The sequence below is a fragment of the Ranitomeya imitator genome, chromosome 6 (assembly GCF_032444005.1).
Source record: "Ranitomeya imitator isolate aRanImi1 chromosome 6, aRanImi1.pri, whole genome shotgun sequence".
In the NCBI taxonomy this organism is placed as follows: Eukaryota; Metazoa; Chordata; class Amphibia; order Anura; family Dendrobatidae; genus Ranitomeya; species Ranitomeya imitator.
The window spans coordinates 131,695,389-131,714,025 of record NC_091287.1 but is presented as its reverse complement, the minus strand read 5'-3'; the positions used below and the strand labels follow the sequence as shown (position 1 = coordinate 131,714,025).

Here is an 18,637-nt window from a genome sequence, read left to right as displayed (position 1 = left end):
GTTCTGTGACAATTTCGTTCGTCTTCTGTTTCATTAAGATGCAGGCTACACATCCGTATGCGATTCGCTCCTCTACGTGCAGCAGCGCGCTCAATTTGATCCATCTTTGCCTTACAGTGTTGTCTCACAGGCTAACATTCAAAAAAGGCTTATGCCTTAACTCGCCACCAGGGGGAGCTCCTCTCCTTAGGTATCCATGGTTACGCCCAACTGTGGATGACTCATTGTGCACAGACACACGGACACGTCCAAATTAGGGATATTGATATACAATTCTAGTGGGATATATGCCCTCAGTAATCATGATTCCTATTAGTTACTCATGTCCAATCGCACCGTGGTTGTAACTATTTAGTGCAATATTTCCGGTTATGAACTATAGAAAATAAGTTATATTTTAATATTGTCTTTAGTTTAGGGATTTTACTCCTGTTTGTCCTAAGAATAGAATGGTAGGTGGGAAACTTTTACAATTATTGATCAGTCATCTGGGCTCTAAATGGAAAAAGTGAACAGTGTACTTTTATATTTTAGCATTTTAGGCTGTGTGCACAAGTTGCGTTTTTTTCGCGTTTTTTCCCAATAAAAACGCTATAAAACCACACAAAAAACGCATACAATAAGCATCCCATCATTTAGAATGAATTCCGCATGTTTTGTGCACATGATGCGTTTTTTTCTGCGAAAAAAATGCATCAAAGTAAAAACCGCAGCATGTTCATTAATTTTGCGTTTTTTTTTTGCGGATTTCCCACTACAAAATGCATTGGGAAGTGTCCGGAAAAAACCGCGGCCAGAACGCGTCAAAACCGCGGCAAAAACGCATCAAAACCACGGCAAAATCGCGGCAAAAACGCATGCGGTTTTCTTGCGGATTTTCTTGCAGAAAATGTCCGGTTTTTCTCAGGAATTTTCTGCAAGAAATCCTGAACGTGTGCACACAGCCTTACTCTCACTGTCAGAGATCTTTGCCCATCTGATCTTGGTACAAAGTAGGTCCACTGCACTGCATTGTATGTGGAAATAAAATCCAATCATAAAATCTTGACATATCAACTCAATTGATAAAGTCCTAAAGTTATAGTGATGCAAGTTTTTTCCATTTGCCTATCACAATATATAGCAGATAACCTGTTGTGCAGGCAGAATGTGTTGCTTCATAAACTGCTTCACTTGCTGCAAAACCAGTTGCCCTTTCATACTAAGCAGGAACAGCTCCCCTGGAGAGTTGGAAATCTCAACAGATGTTTTGTCTCTGGAATACATAAAAATAGAAAACGTATGTAATATCATGCTATACTCAATTTCACGACTTTAAGTTCATAAAAATGCATAGAAAAAGACTAAATTATCAAGAAAATTATACTGGAATCAAGTCATGTACCACAAAAATCTAAGAGGTTGTCCACTACTTTTCCATTGAGGACCCATCATTAGGATAGGTCATCAATGTCTGATCGGTCGGGGTCCGACACCCATCAACCTCACCAATAAACTGTTCAGAGTCGGCGGCTGGAACTGCTCTTTTGCGGAGTTGCTCAGGCTTCTGATAGTGGCCGCGGCAGGGCACTATCATAAGACTGAGCAGCTCCGGCTGGTGGCCAAAGACACCGAGAACAGCTGATCGGCAGGGGTGCAGGGTGTCAGACCCAAATTGATCAGTAATAGATCATCAATGGAAGTAGTGGACAACTTCTAAAGTATTAGTATAGCTGGATTAAAAAATAAAAAAAAGGCCAAGCTGGCAGTGCCAGGTTCTATCAATTAAGGGAGGTACGTTACTGTGCTCAAACGGCATCAAGTGACACGAAGCAATGGTAGTTCTTTATGAAAAAAGTCCAATGTTTTGCCCTTGTCATTGATGCAAGCTCAGGAGCCAAGACCGCATCTTTCCCAGCAGAAAATGGTTAGGCTACACAACCATTATCTGCCTGTAACAGCAAGTGGAGCTGAGCCTACTAGAGTGAACTCCCTAGAAATGCCACTGCCAATATCTTAAAGAGCACAAGAACTGGAGGAGGATAGGCACTTTACATGCACTAGTTCCCCATTGACACGATCAGAGTGATGATGGGTCATTATGGCAGCCAGGAGCCTGATGAAAACCTCTATGCCTTCAGTATATGGTATAAATCAGACCACTGGCTCAAGTCACTCTCTCGGTGATCTGCTGTGAAGTCACTTAGCTGGAAATACGGTCTTTGTTTACAACACAACTATAGGATTAGTAATGGATAGGCATCTTATAGACTCCTCTCAATTACTAATCTGTGGGATTGATGTCACCTGATAATACAAAGGTGACATCAACCCCACTTGCCACCCCTACAGGGCAAGTGGGAACAGTCGGGCAAAGCCCCAGAATTGGGGCATTTAATAGATGTGCCTTTTCTGAGCAGCTGCGGGCTGCTATTTTTAGACTGGGGGAAGTCAATATCAACGGCCCTTTACCAGCCTAAGAATTACAGCCCTCAGCTGTCAGCTTTAGCAAGGCTGGTTGTCAAAAATGGGGGGACCCCACGTCATTTAAAAAAAAAAAGATATTTATTTAAATAATTTTAAAAACGAGCATGGGGACCCCTCTATTCGTGATAACCAACCAAGCTGAAGCTGACAGTTGAGGGTTGCAGCCCCCAGCTGTGGGTTTTGTGTGGCTGGTTATAGAGAATACAGGGGAACCCAAGTCGGATTTTTTATTTTATTTATAACGCAGATGGCGGGTGAGGAATACTCCCATCAGCTGCTCCTGCTGTCACTGTTAATAGCGGTAGCAGGTGTAGGCTGATGGGAGTAATAGTCCCCTCAGCTGCACCCTGCTGTGGTTGTTCTCACTTGAATGCAACTCTTATCATTCTCCCTTGCTCGTGCTGATCGTCGGCAGAGCAGGGGAGAATGAAGAGAGCAGTCTTCAGCACCCAGCGCCGGGAACTAGAGCTTACTGTAACGCTTCTTCCCTGGTGCCAGTCCATGTGGTAGTGTAGCATGGTTGCCACACGTGTGCCATAAGTATTACACACACGGACATTGACATCTTCGGTACCATTTTTTCCGGTAGTGGAAATATCAGGATGTGTGAAACCGGCCTAAGTTCCACCCCCGGTTTTGGCATACAGAGGACACTGGTATTGAAAGACTGACATCTGTTAGTTGTTTTGTAAACACTCCCGGTTTTGGAATACAAATACTGATGTGTGAATAGAGCCTAAAGCTATGTGAACACATTCAGGATTTTTAGCGTTTTTTTGGCCGTTTTCCGCTGAAAAAATGCTAAAAAACATTTACATAAGCATCCCATCATTTATTATTATTATTATTATTATTATTTATTTATTTATATAGCACCATTGATTCCATGGTGCTGTACATGAGAAGGGGTTACATACAAGTTACAAATATCACATACAGTAAACAAACTAACAATGACGGACTGATACAGAGGGGCGAGGACCCTGCCCTTGCGGGCTTACATTCTACAGGATTATGGGGAAGGAGACAGTAGGTTGAGGGTTGCAGGAGCTCCGGTGTTGGTGAGGCGGTAGCTCCGGTGTTGGTGAGGCGGTAGCTCCGGTGTTGGTGAGGCGGTAGCTTCGATAGTGATGAGGCAGCAGCGGTGTCAGTGCAGGCTGTATTTATTATGCATTAATAATGCATTCCTCATTTTCTGTGCCCATGCTGCATTTTTTCCCGCGGCGGAATCGCATTCCGGAAAAAAAACGCAGCATGTTCATTCTTTGTGCGGAATCGCGGTGATTCCGCACACATAGGAATGCATTGTTCTGCTTACTTCCCGCATGGGGCTATGCCCACCATGCGGGAAGTAAGCGGATCATGTGCGGTTGGTACCCAGGGTAGAGGAGAGGAGACTATCCTCCAGGCCCTGGGAACCATATACCTGCTAAAAAAAAAAAAAAAAAAGAACTAAAATAAAAAATCGTAATATTCTCACCTTCTGGCGTCCCCCGCAGCCTTCCTGCTCCTCGCAATGCTCCCATTCCCAGTAATGCCTTGCGACAATGACCTGTGATGACGTAGCGGTCTCACAACCGAAGAAGCAGCATCAATAGTAAAAAGTTGGTCACACTTGTCAAGCGCTATGTTTGACAAGTGTGACCAATCAGTTTTCTGCTACAGATCGCTTGGAAAACGCTAGCATTCTGCACGCTAATGACGCTTGCAAAACGCTAGTGTTTAGTGGGAATATGTGTGCCAATTCTGCATGAACATTTCCCGCGGAAGGGAGTTGCAGAATTGCCGCGGAAATTTCTGCGGCAATTCTGCAACGTGTGCACATAGCCTTAGACATTGATAAGCTCTATGATTCACATTAAGGCTATGTGCACACGTTGCAGAATTGCCGTGGAAATTTCCACAGCAATTCTGCAACTCCATGCAGCGGGAAATACGCTTGCAGATTTGGCACACATATTCCGGCTAAACAATAGTGTTTTGAAAGCGTAATTAGCTTGCAGAATGCTAGCGTTTTGCAAGCGATCTGTAGCATCGCTTGGAAAACTGATTGACAGGTTGGTTACACTTATCAAACAGTGTTTGACAAGTGTGACCAACTTTTTACTTTTGATGCTGCCTATGCAGCATCAATAGTAAAAAGATATAATGTTAAAAATAATAAAAAATCGTGACATTCTCACCTTCCGGCATTCCCCGAAGCCTTCCCGCTCCTCGCGATGCTCCCGGCAGCTTACGTTCCCAGTAATTCCTCGTGCCAATGACCCCAGATGGCGTAGCGGTCTCCTCTCCTCCACCCTGGGTACCAACCTTACATGATCCGCTTACTTCCCGCATGGTGGGCATAGCCACAAGCGGAAAGTAAGCGGATCAATGCATTCCTATGTGTGCGGAATCCCCGAGATTCCACAAAAGAATGAACATGCTGCTTTTTTTTCCGAAATGCGATTCCGCAGCTGGAAAAAATGCAGCATGTGCACAAAAAATGCAGAATGTATTAAAAATGATGGGATGCTTATGGAAGCTTTTTTTAGCTTTTTTTGGCGGAAAACGGACGAAAAAACGTTAAAAAAAACGCAAAAAATCCTGAATGCGTGCACATAGCCTCTAAGCGTGGTTTGGGCAGCATGAACCATCTAATCAGGTTCCCTTTAAGAAAACTTATAAGTGCAGTTTATGTCATGCAAGATATCTTTCATTACCTTTTAGCAAGTCTTAACCCATTTTCAGCCAAAGGTTGAACCATATCAGAAAACATGCTGGCATTTTCTCCACTAGAATTCCCAAGCAGGAATCGTGCATGAACTCCCTGAAAAACAAACATTTCAAACCAAACACAATAAAGATCGAACAAAACAAGGTTTTTTTTATTTTGGAAAGATCAGCTCCTCAGAACTGAAAAGAGTGGAATGTAATTAAACAGTCTCTGCAGCATAAGGGAAACGTGGGGCCACAAAAACAGTCAAGTTCAGCAACACTGGCTTTTTTTTTTTAATTTCCCTGCCAGAGTGGCATAACCAAGGCAGGTTTCCTGCCCTTAATATACCAAATCATCCGCATTTTCTGTTTGTTTTTTTTTGGAGCCGCTCCAGTCGTCTTCTGTTTGTAACCTGCCGGATTGCTCGGTGAGCAGGCGGTCACTTGTCAATGCAAGTCTATGAGAGCCAAAAGACTTTGGCTAGGTTCACATTGCGTTAGTGGGTGTCCGCTAACGGATTCCGTTACATGGCGCAATTGTCGCAATTAACGCTATGTAACGGATCCGTTAGTGCACCCATTGACCGCAATGGGCTAACGGATCGTTAACGCATAGCTAATGTATGCCATTTTTGGCATGCGTCAGCGATGTCCCGTTATCTTCGGACGGACCTCGAACGCTGCTTGCAGCGTTCAGGGTCCGTTCTTCGCTAGCGCAGATCGAGCATCTGCGCTAGCGGGATCACCAAACGCAATCCCTTTTTGGACATTGCATTAGCGCATTCCGTTAGCGTATGCACTAAACGGATTGCACTAAGGCTAGGTTCACATTGCGTTAGTGCAATCCGTTTAGCGCATACGCTAACGGAATGCGCTAACGCAATGTCCAAAAAGGGATTGCGTTTGGCGATCCTTGTCCCAGATATTAAAAAAGCTTCACAAAGATTCAAATAGTAGGATTTAATGGTTTTGTCACTGTACACAGTGTAGCAAAGCTGGGAAAAACAGGGTTAAAGCGAACCTGTCAGCAGTTTTGGCTGATATAAGATACGAGCACCACCTTTCAGGGCTTATCCACAGCATTCTATAATATAATGAAAGATAAAAAAAAAAAGTTTTATTATACTCACCTGCAGGGTGGACCGGTCCGAAGAGTGTCGCAGGTTCTAGTCCGGCGCCTCCCATCTTCTTGCTATGCCGTCCTCCTGCATGCTTCACGGCTCCCCGGCATTGCACTCTTGCACAGGCATACTTATATGCCCTGTTGAGAGCAGACCAAAGTACTGCAGTGCGCACGCCCCGGGAAACGTCAGAGAGGCCCAGCGCCTGCGCACTGTAGTACTGTGCTCTGCCCTCAACAGGACAGATAAGTACGCCTGCGCAGAAGCACAATGTCGGAGAGCCCGTGAAGCAAGCAGGAGGGCGGCATCGCAATAAAATGGGAGGCGCCGGACCCAGACCTGCGACACCCACCGGATGGGACTGCCCTTCGGGTGAGTATAATAAAACTTATTTTTCTTATCTTGCAGGTCGGATCGGGGGCTTATGTACAGCATTATAGAATGCTATTGATAAGCCCTGAAAGGCGGTAGCCGTATCATATACTGGCCAAACCTGGTGACAGGTTCCCTTTAAATCCCAGCTCTGCCGATCTTAATTAGCAGTTCACCTGTAGTGTTGTTACTAAAAATCAGGGTCTGTGTTCAGTAGGTGGGTCAGTCTGCTGGATGCTTAGCAGAGAAGAGTGTGCCGCTATTCAGTGACCAGTCAAGCTGCTGGAGCTCAGGTTGAAGGGGATTTTGAGACTGGCGAGATCGTGCCTGTTCTGTGTATGAAGTCAACTCCTGGAGAAAGGACTGTAATCTGCTAGGTGAACCCTCACTGACATACATAATCACGAATTAATGCACAGTCCATGTGCAGAGAACCGCACAGTGGTTGCCATGGATAATAGCTGTTTTGCTTGACAGAGCTGGGGCTAGCCCAGCCATGTATGAGTAGCCAGGGTCTGTTCTGTTAGGCTAGGGATTTGCGTTTACTAGGTTTTTTTGGTGCTGGGCAATGTGTTGAAAGCAATAAAAACTGCACATTTGGACCAAAACTGCATTGCCTGTGTGAACATTACCCAAGGCCTATTCCTACCAAGGAGTGAATACTTACAAAATGGTAATTATCATACCATTGCAGAAACGTTATAGCATTTTATCTATAAAAGGGGTTATCCAAGAATGTCATAAAATGACCCAGTCACAATTCAAACAACCGTCTGAAGAACACAGCTCGAAACATGTCACAACAAACAGAAGAGTAGTATTGTAAATTCACATAGCTCATTGTGCAACACGAAGGCTGTGACAGGAGAGGAAATAAATACCTTTTGTTTGCTGAGCCTCAGTCCTCCATGCACAGCCACTCAGGAAGGGAAAGATTTATTGCATCTCATGTAACAGCCCTGCTCCAAGGTCGGATGTGCCAAGTGTGTTTTCGATACGGTTGTTCTGTTGGTTGTTTGTCTGCAGGCTGTCTTGAACTATGACTAGTACAGGCTAGAGTTTGCAATATGTAACACGAGATATTTTATCATGTTCTTGGATAACTCATTTGAGATGCTGCCAACTTTGAAATAAATGTGAAGTCATACCGGATAAAGACAGAAGCTGCCCTTGTTAGCTTTGCAAACTAGTGATAACATATGCTTGAGCAAGTGGGTTATCAAGTATTCTATATTAAGAGAGTTGTCTTTACCTGTAATATCCCAGCAAGCTTAAAAAAGGTAAGAGCAAGAAAGAAATTCCAGTCACGCACTTGTGATGATACACCTCGACAGCGGCTATAGATACTAATCAGATCATCAAATGCAGGCAATCCTTTAAAAAAATAAATAAATAAATAAACATTTTGCAGTGAAGAAAACCTTTTGTTTCTTAAAATTAAATCTCCATTTTTTGTCATCATGTTATCCAAAATTCTGAGCTGGTTAATTAATGATATGTTTGTAGCGATAGGACCATTATTTTTCCAAATCTTCTGCACACACATGGCATTAAAGGGATTTTCCGGGAACAGCAACTAACTAAATACAAAAAACTGAAGGAAATGCATTTCGAAAAATAAAATTCCTAAATGCCTGTAATTAGCAAATCACACTTGTTTTGTCTAGGGAGGTAATCAGTATAGCATTAAAAAGGCCGCTGCCTCCTTACACTGACAAATCTGGAAACAATAGGACAGGTGTCTGTGAGCATGTGCAGTAGGAAGCTTATCCTGCTCCCTTTATGGGTACAAGAGGTGCTTCCAGTGGATATTCTGAATACTGGACATACCAGCGGTGCTAACGTGATAAGAGGCTGCTCACACTGCTGTCCACCCTGTCTTTCTGATCTAATACTGGAGATACCAGGGGTGCTGAGGTAAGTAGAGGCTGCTCACACTCCTGTTCACCCTGTCTATATGATCTGTTACTGGAGATACCAGGGGTGTTGAGGTAAGGAGAGGCTGCTCACACTGCTGTTCTGTCTTTCTGAACCAATTCTGGAGATACTAGGGGTGCTAAGGTAAGTAGAGGCTGCTCACACTGCTGTCCACCCTGTCTTTATGATTTATTACTGGCGATACCAGGGGTGCTGAGGTAAGTAGAGGCTGCTCATACTGCTGTCCACCCTGTCTGTCCGATCTAATACTAGAGATGCTACGGGTGCTGAGGTAAGACGAGGCTGCTCACACTGCTGACTATCCTGTCTATATGATTTATTACTGGAGATACCAGGGGTGCTGAGGTAAGACTAGGCTGCTCACACTGCTGTGCACCCTGTCTACATGATTTATTACTGGAGATACCAGGGGTGCTGAGGAAGGAGAGGCTTCAATTTCTAGGGAGAATTCCAAAAATGATACCTCATTCCTTACAGTTACAGACAGTGTCATTTAAACATTCAATAAATGTTTTGCACACTCCATATTTAATCAAAATATCAGATAGGCGTTTTTAGGGGCCTCTACTTTCAGGTCAGTCCATTTATTCACTTATTACTCTATGATATATAAAGTTCCTTTGTGTAGGCGTTTCATATGATATTCAATATACAGTATAACCTTCATCACATACTTTGTGCTGGCAATAAATTTTGCCTCCTTGTCAGATACTTTTTTCATATACTTTGGCTCAGTGTTATCCCCACATATTGTGAATTTAAAAATATAATTTTATTGAATGAATATTAATAATACACTAGGTAAGGAAGCCAAGGCCTACTAGACAAGACAGATTGCAAACAACCCAAGGGACACTTGGCACAAGATTAAAGGGGCATTCCCATCTCCAAGATCCTATCCCAAGTGTAACAATAATTTTAGTAAATACCTCCAATTAGAAATGTGGTATAGCTTTTCTGATCGCTATGTCTCTTTCCTCACGTGAAGGCATTGCAGGACCTTAGGTATCCATGGTTATGACCACTGGTATACTGACAGCCGGTTGCTAGTGGTCATAACCATGGATACCTAAGGTTCTGCAATGCCTGCACATGAGGAAAGAGACATAGTGAATTAGAAAAACTATACCACATTTCTAATTGGAGGTATTTACTAATATAATTACTACACCTGCTACATATTGGGATAGGATCTTGGAGATGGGAATACCCCTTTAAGTAAGCTGCACAAGCTTGAAAGCCTCTACCCTGGACAGATTCAAGAAATAGGAAATGCCACATTCTTTTAGAAAAATCTGGGAGGTTCTTTTTTGCAGGTAAAAAACAGATTTTTCTACAATATTTGCCTACTCTTACATTTTGATGACTTTTGAACTAATTGCCATCTTTCTGAACAGTATTTTCCTGTCCAGATTCAAGATGGGAAGGGGGGGTTGGTGAGAAAAAAAGAAAAAAAAAAAAAGGGAGGAGCCATATATTGCGGATCTAAATTTGTCATGTGTACCTTCATTTAAAATACCCACCATCAACATCAGTAAAGGACTTGTTGCTATAGTTTCCAAGAAACTGGACACCTCGAGGCCAAAAATACAACGAGGTAAAGTAAGCCAAGTCGGACGTAGCATGTCCAATAGTTGACAGTTCCCAATCAAGGACAGCAATTACACGGGCCTGGAGAGAAGTATTTAAAGGGTTATTCTCATTAGAATGAATGGTTAAAATTGTAAAGTGTCATTTAGAAAGAAAAAACCCACAACCCTACCTCAGTTTGGTGGAAAATGACATTATCGATCCTGAAGTCTCCATGGATCAGCGTTTCATCATTGTCATTGCTTGGCACATTTTTACTTAACCAGTCTGCCAGTTGGTTCATTGCAGGTATATCCTTATGCGCTGCCCTTTCATATTGCTTCTTCCATGTAGTCACCTGCCAATAGATAATTTCATATCATTTTACAATATCAAACAAACAATATAACAGGTTCAATGTTCTATGCAAACCTGGCTAACTGCTCGTAGGCTTTGGTTAGAGTGTCTCATTAGTAAAGAAACTTCAGCACCAGTGTAACAATTATCTGCTGTAAAATATGATGTACAATAAAAAAAAAAAAAAAACACAAAAACACAACATCTTTTGCTTTACTCTGAAGGTCAAAAGATTGTTGATCTTACGGTCTGGTTGGCCTATGTACACAGACCTTAAAGGTACCTTCACACATAACGATATTGTTAACGATATCGTTGCTTTTTGTGACGTAGCAACGATATCGTTAATGAAATCGTTATGTGTGACAGCGACCAACGATCAGGCCCCTGCTGGGAGATCGTTGGTCGCTGAATAAAGTCCAGAACTTTATTTCGTCGCTGGACTCCTGCTGACATCGCTGGATCGGCGTGTGTGACACCGATCCAGCGATGTCTTCACTGGTAATCAGGGTAAACATCGGGTAACTAAGCGCAGGGCCGCGCTTAGTAACCCGATGTTTACCCTGGTTACCATCCTAAAAGTAAAAAAAAAACAAACACTACATACTTACCTACAGCCGTCTGTCCTCCAGCGCTGTGCTCTGCTCTCCTCCTGTACTGGCTGTGAGCGTCGGTCAGCCGGAAAGCAGAGCGGTGACGTCACCGCTCTGCTTTCCGGCCGCTGTGATCACAGTCAGTGCAGGAGGAGAGCAGAGCACAGCGCTGGAGGACAGACGGCTGTAGGTAAGTATGTAGTGTTTGTTTTTTTTTTACTTTTAGGATGGTAACCAGGGTAAACATCGGGTTACTAAGCGCGGCCCTGCGCTTAGTTACCCGATGTTTACCCTGGTTACCGGCATAGTTGGTCGCTGGAGAGCGGTCTGTGTGACAGCTCTCCAGCGACCAAACAGCGACGCTGCAGCGATCCGGATCGTTGTCGGTATCGCTGCAGCGTCGCTTAATGTGAAGGGGCCTTAAGACATGCCATCACTATATGGTCAGTGGTCGTCTGACCTATAGGGCTCCCACCCATCCGGAGAATAAATGGGATTGCTTGTGTGCTGACAAATTGAGAACTGCATCACCTTTAAGAGGCATGTATAACATATACATTATACCTGTACATACACGTGCTTGTGGGCCTCTCCTGCATTAATGTCACTTAAAAAATAAAACAAGGCTAGTGAAGATAAGTTATCATCTAGCCACAGGATTGGTGTGGGTCCAACCGCTAGGAGAGCAGGGAACTTTTATCTCTGTTAGAATTATGCAGTAGTGCCCTATAGGGCTGCTGAACATGGCAATCATATATTCCAGCAGCCCATAGAGAACGAATGAAGCATCAGTTGGACAACTGCACTGTGAGGGAATAGAAGTGCCCTGCTCTCCTAATTGATGTGAGTCCCAGTAGATGGACCCCATCTACCTATAAGTGGTCCCCAACCTTTCTGACCTTGAGAGCCACATTCAGCTAAAAGAGAGGGTCACGAGCCACATTCAGCACTGAAAGAGGGTCGTGAGACACATCCAGCTCCCACCCCCTTCAAAGTAGGGTCAACCAAAGCCCCCATTACGTGTATAATGATAACCGAAGCCTTTCCACAGAAATCACTCCAAAGCAGTAGACCGAGATCTAGGGGTTCCCACAATACCCCCATTCAGTATTCTCCCAGCAAGGACTCCCAACACACTGTCACATCCAGCTTTGAGAACCTCCTCTAACATGTAGTACCATCCTCCAGCGTACCATACCTAAAACATCTCTAAACCCCAAAGACCAGTAAATGTGCATCCAGATCTGCACTTCTGTGCAGGGCTACTCACAAAATTCACCATTTTGAGATCTACTCTTCATACCTGTTTGCTAGACCTGGACCTAATGCAACAAGTTGGCAGACAGTCGCGAGCCACAATTCATGGGACCGCGAGCCACATGTGGCTCCCGAGCTACATGTTGGGGAGCCTTAACTAGATGATACGTTATCACCTATCTTCTTGGGAGAAGCCTTGCAGCTGGGGAGGAGAACAGTCCTGGTTCTAGAGAAGCGCTAGATTACGGTAAATACTTTTTCTTCATAAGACTCCTTTCCATTTGACTTTATACACAAAGAAACAGTACATAGGTTTTTATGATGATCACAAAGCAAAAAAAAAGATTTTGCCTACGAAAATAAAAAGGCCACATTACCTGCCGCTGACTGTATCCTTTTCCTCTGCCATATCCAGTAAGATTTAATGTATGTATGTTTAATGAATGGAGATGGGCAAGAGTTTCAGTGAGTGCCACATACAAGGCTGATCTTTCCGCAGGGCTGACTTCTGGCAGAGAGACATCTCGGAATATGCGTCCCTGACCAAGACAAAAAGGGAGAAAAGCACCAGGAACTATTACATTACATCTTGTATTAAGGCATTTCCCAAGATTGACACATTGGTGATACATTTCTGATACCTGCGGAGCTTCATTGACCACTAAAATGCAACTGCTGATAGCAGTAAGGAGTTTAGATGCTTCAGTGTGCCAAGTGTGGCTCAACTCTGTGGAACTGGAAAAGATAGCTGAGCACAGTGCTTGGTTGTTTTTACTAGTCCTCTAGACATTTATAAAAGAGGTCGGTCACTCTCTTGTGTAGTTTCCTAACAGACTGACCAGCACTTCTGTCCATACAATGGCTGCTGGTGGACGAGCAGTGACCAGTCCTGTCCATCAGCCTCCTCACATTGTAAAGCTGATTTTCTATTAGATAAGGCTGATGGACAGGACTGGTCACATGCTCTTCCACCAGCAGCCATTGTATGGACAGAACTGCTGCTCAGTCTGCAAGGAAACTGCACCAAGAAGAGAAAGTGGTGACCTCTGAGACCTAGTCAGTAAGCTCAATCTGACAGTCTAGGAGGAAAATGTATAACTATTTTATCGGAGCTCAACTCATTTATGGCTTCAAAGTACATTAAAAATTGACCATGCAGGAAAACAAAGCCTGTAAAAGCAAAACGGTGCAAAATTAGTCACAAAACCCAATTATACGGTAAAACTGAGTTTTAGCTTAAAAAAAAGCAGCCAACTTCTTGAACCATTTGTCAATGTTCTCTCATCACAGACAACCCATCTTAATGCCCCAAAACACATTAGATAGCTGTCAGCTGACAGATCTCTCCCAACTCCCCGGACACAGGAACGCTTGGCTTGGCCGGTCACTCCTGTGATTTCTATGAGAGCGCTACAGCCAGAGGTGTCTCCGAGGTCTTGTGTCCCATGAGAATAAAAAGAATGGACACTGAAATTCCGAAGGCTGGATCCATCTGTTCCCCATCTGTTGGGGGAGAATCAGGAGGGACCAATACACATTAGACTGTTTGTGATCCTGCCAATATCGTCCGTCATGAATGTCTTTATTCATAGGTGTATGGGGGCCTCTAATACGTGACCCACCACAGCAACCAGCAGTTCTTTCATGGGAAGATGCAGCTTCAGCAGTTCAAAACCTCTAAACCGCAGTATATGGCAGCTGTACAGCACTGGCTTATAAATGCCTTTTATATTTTATAACAAGCTGGAATCAGTGGCTAAATAAAACAAAGGGTAAAAAAAAAACAATGCAGTCATGAAAGTATAATTCGAGAAGTAATTGTTAAGGGTTAGGACACATGAAATGGGGTGAAATAGTAGTGAAAAACACCTTAACGGAATTGTTGGCATAAGAAGATTGCCATATCTTTTTAGTACTTTCAATATGACAGAAAATTAATGAAGCTATGACAACATTTATAAGTGGCTTGGAGCAAATTTTCAGCCATCCCTTAGGTTTACTGATTAACACTGTCAAGATTCGGCTCATCATGTGTAAACAAGTTTATGATTTGCGTACTGCGCTTCCAGTCATGTGCCGAAAAGATTCTCATAAGCTTCTCTCAATATTCTATAGTGGGGAAGAATCTGCTGACATGTGACAGACAGTATGTAGTATGCAAGCCGCATAATTGTGATCATGTGCTAATTGATAGCAAAGACGAATCCTAACAGTGAATTACAGGCAGTAAACTAAACTGACCGAAATTTGGTTGAAGTGGAAAACCACTTTAAAAAGTGGCTTTCCAACTACGACATACAGTTATGACCGAAAGTGCTGGCCTTGAAAATGTTCCAGAAAATGAAGTATGTTGTTCCAATACACAAGAAGAAAAAAAAAAAAAAAAAAAAAAAGAGGGAAATTTGGACAATTTCACAAAAAAAAAAAAAAAAAATTGGTGAACAACTTTGCTTCAAGCATGTGATGCTCATTAAAACTCACCTGCAGAAAGCAACATGTGTGTGCAATATGAAAAATCACACCTGAAAGCAGATAAAAAGGGGAGAAGTTGACTCAATCTTTGCATTATGTGTGTGTATGCATGGAGAACAAAAAGAGAAGAAGAGGACTGTCTGAGGACTTGAAAACCAAAATTTTTGAAAAATATCAACCATCTCAAGGGTACAGGACCATCTCCAGAAATCTTGATGTTCCTTTGTTCATGGTACATAAATGTCAAGAAGTTTACAACCCATGTCACTATAGCAATCTCACTTGCCGGGGACGGCAGAGAAAAATTGATGAATAGTTGCAACGCAGGATGGTGCGGATGGTGGATAAGCAGCCCCTGTCAAGTTCCAAAGAAATTCAAGCTGTCTGCAGGTATACAGTGCAGTGTCAGCAAACACTATCCATCAACATTTTAATGAAATGCTATGGCAGGACACCCAGGAGGACCCATCTGCTGACAGAGACATAAAAAAGCTAGACTGCAGTTTACCAAAATGTACGTGAGCAAGCCAAAATCCTTCTGGGAAAGAGTCAGGTGGACAAAGGAGAACAAGCTAAAGCTTTTTGATAAAGCAGATCATTATACTGTTTCCCAAAAATGGAATGAGGCCTACAAAGGACACGGTGCCTACAGTCAAATATGGTGGAGGTTCAAAGGTATTTTGGGATTGTTTTGCTGCCTCTGGCACTGGGTCCCTTGATTATGTACAAGGCATCATGAAATCTGAAGATTGCCAAAGAATTTTGGGTCACAATGTACTACCTAATGTCAGAAAACTGAGCTTGTGTAAAAGGTCATGGGGCTACCAGCAGACCCCAAACATACTTCAAGAAGCCCCCAGAACTGGATGAAAACAAAGCGCTGGAGATTTCTGAAGTGGCCAGCAATGAGTCCGGATATAAATCCCATTGAACACCTGTGGAGAGATTTTAAAATTGCTATTGGGAGAAGGCAGCCTTCAAATATGAAAATCATAGAATGTTGGGGTTGGAAGGGACTTCAAGTTTCATTGTGACCAAGTCAGTGCTCAATGCAGGCTTTACTCAACCACCTCTGTTTGAAGACTCCCATTGAAAGAGAAGTCCCCACCTCTCGTGGCAGCCTGTTCCGCACATTGATCACCCACACTATCAAAAAGTTTTTTCTAATATTTAATCTATATCTTCTCCCTTTCAGTTCCATTGCTTCCCGACTTTCCACGTGCAAATGAGACTAGTGATGATCCCTGTACACTGAAATCCCTTCAAATATTTGTAGACAGGCATTAAGGCTAGTTTCACATTTGCGGATGGAGGGCTGCGTACGTCCTCTGTGAAGCTCCGCCCACCGCCACACCTCCTCCGGTCAGCTCCGCCTACGTTGGCATGCGGCGTGCGTACCCTATCTTTACCATTAGGTACGCAGGCCATGTCAATGTATGCGGATGCCTCCACATGCGTCGTTTTGACAGTGTGGCGACCTGCGTTGAATGCAACGAGTTGCAATTTGGTGCGGTCGCTGCACCTTAAAAACGATGCATGCGGAGGCAACCGCATACATCGCCATGGCCAGCGTACCCAATGGTAAAGATAGGGTACGCATGCCGCATGCCGATGTAGGTGGAGCTGACCGGAGGAGGTGTGGTGGTGGGCGGAGCTTCACAGAGGACGTACGCAGCCCTCCATCCGCAAATGTGAAACTAGCCTTAATGCCTGTCTACAAATATTTGAAGGGATTTCACAGTGTACAGGGCTCATCACTAGTCTCATTTGCACATGGAAAGTCGGGAAGCAATGACGTAGGTGGTGCTGACCGGAGGAGGAGCTTCACAGAGGACGTACGCAGCCCTCCACCCGCAAATGTGAAACCAGACTAAGTCTCCTCTTAGCCTTAATTTTTGCAATGTAAACATACCCAGATCTTTTAACCTTTCCTCGTAGGACATACTTTGCAGTCCAGTCTTTCAATGTCTTTGTTAAAAAGTTGTGCCCAGAACTGGACACAGTATTCCAGGTGAGGCCTGACCAAGGATGAGTAGAGGGGAACAATTACTTCACGTGATCTCTAGACTCTATGCTTCTCTTAATACATCCTAGAACTGTGTTTGCTTTTTTGCTGCTGCAACACACCGTTGACTCATGTGCAGTCTGTGATCTATTAGTATACCCAAGTGTTTTTCACACGTGCTGCTACTTAGTTCTATTCTTCCCAATCTATAAATGTAATTTTAATTTTTCTTGCGCTGATATAGAATCTTACATTTCTCCCTGTTAAATACCATTCTATTAGTCACTTCCCATTGTTCAAGCTTATCTAGATCCTTCTGAATCCTTTCTTTGTCTTCACGGGTGCTAGCCATCTCTCCTAGCTTTGCTTCATCTGCAAATTTGATTAGTTTACCTTTCGTTCCCTTATCTAGATCATTTATAAAAAATGTTGAACAACACTGGGGCCAGGACAGGGCCTTGTGGAACCCCACTTGAAACACTATTCCAACAGAATGTGCAACCATTTATTACCACTCATTGAGAAAAATCGCTGAGCTAGTTATTAATCCATCTAACCATAGCTTTGTCAATCCCATATTTGGTAATTTTTTCAAGAAGGATAGTTTGAGATACTTTATCAAATTCTTTGCTGAAGTCGAGATACACTTTATCTACTGCATTTCGCTGATCCACCCAGTCAGTGATTCCATCATAGAAGGAAATTAGATTAGTCTGCTGGCTCTGGTTCAATATATTCTAATCCAAGTACTTACATACATGCTGTTTAATAATTTGTTCAAATATCTTTCCTGATAAAGAAGTAAGGCTCACTGGCCTGAAATTTCCTGGCTCCTGCTTCTTTCCTTTTTTTGCAGATAGTGACGACACTTGCCCTTCTCCTAACTTCTGGGACTTCTCCTGTTTTCCAGGATTTTTCAAAGATTCTGGCTAGTCGTTCTGCAATTTCCTCTGCTAACTCTTTCAGTATCGTAGGATGCAATTAATTTGGACGAGGAGATTTAAATTAATTTAAATAAGCTAAGTGTTCCCTCACCATCTCTCTCTGTTTATAGTTAGTGTAGATTATTTTATTCCTTTGATGGCACCATGAAGATCAGCTGATGTTACAATTGCTTTCTTACAGAACACAGATGCAAAATAGGAATTTAAAAGTTTGGCCTTCTCAACATCATTTTTAACCACTTCACCCTTTTCATCCTGTAAAAAATCCTATAGCATCTTTGACTTTTCTTTTGCTTTTGACTTACCCCTCAAATCCTTTTTTACTGCTTTTGGTCTCCCTTGCAAGCCTTACTTCATTACTGGCTTTAGCTCTTCTAACTCTTATCCTGTATTCCCCGCAAACAGCATTATATTCTTTTTTAGATATGCCCCCTCTTTCCATTTGATATGCATTTATATTTTTCCTTTTTAACAAGTGACTAAGTTCAGTGTTCATCCACCCTGGCCTCTTTAAATGCTTCCAATTAATCCTTCTTTTCGGGATTGATACCGAGAGACCTAATAATAATCTTTATTTCTATAGCCCCAACATTTTCTGCAGCGCTTTACAATTCAACAGTTCATATACAACAGCCATAACAAAGTTAACGATAACACAATAATTAATGCAAAGATACTGACGACCCTGCTCGTAAGAGCTTACAATCTAAAATACAAACTTGGAGCAGTTTGCAAAAGAAGAGTGGTTCAAAATTCTACTTGTAAAGAGTGAGAAGTTGTTGATTTTAACGACTGATTGCAGTTATTTATTCCAATGGGTGTGCAACTAAATATTAAGTTAAGGGT

At 42.9% G+C, this 18,637-nt stretch overlaps 1 protein-coding gene across 1 annotated transcript in view; it reads right to left on the bottom strand.

The window, feature by feature from the left end:
- The window catches only part of ACAD11 (acyl-CoA dehydrogenase family member 11), a 147,190-nt gene that overhangs the window by 87,619 nt on the left and 40,934 nt on the right, over nucleotides 1-18,637 (bottom strand). Inside the window, exons 4-9 of the mRNA XM_069730107.1 lie at nucleotides 12,748-12,909; nucleotides 10,357-10,521; nucleotides 10,118-10,265; nucleotides 7,909-8,030; nucleotides 5,169-5,275; nucleotides 1,132-1,255 (exon numbers count right to left, since the gene is read on the bottom strand). Coding sequence (XP_069586208.1) covers nucleotides 1,132-1,255; nucleotides 5,169-5,275; nucleotides 7,909-8,030; nucleotides 10,118-10,265; nucleotides 10,357-10,521; nucleotides 12,748-12,909 — 828 coding nt within the window. The remainder of the gene's footprint in view (nucleotides 1-1,131; nucleotides 1,256-5,168; nucleotides 5,276-7,908; nucleotides 8,031-10,117; nucleotides 10,266-10,356; nucleotides 10,522-12,747; nucleotides 12,910-18,637) is intronic.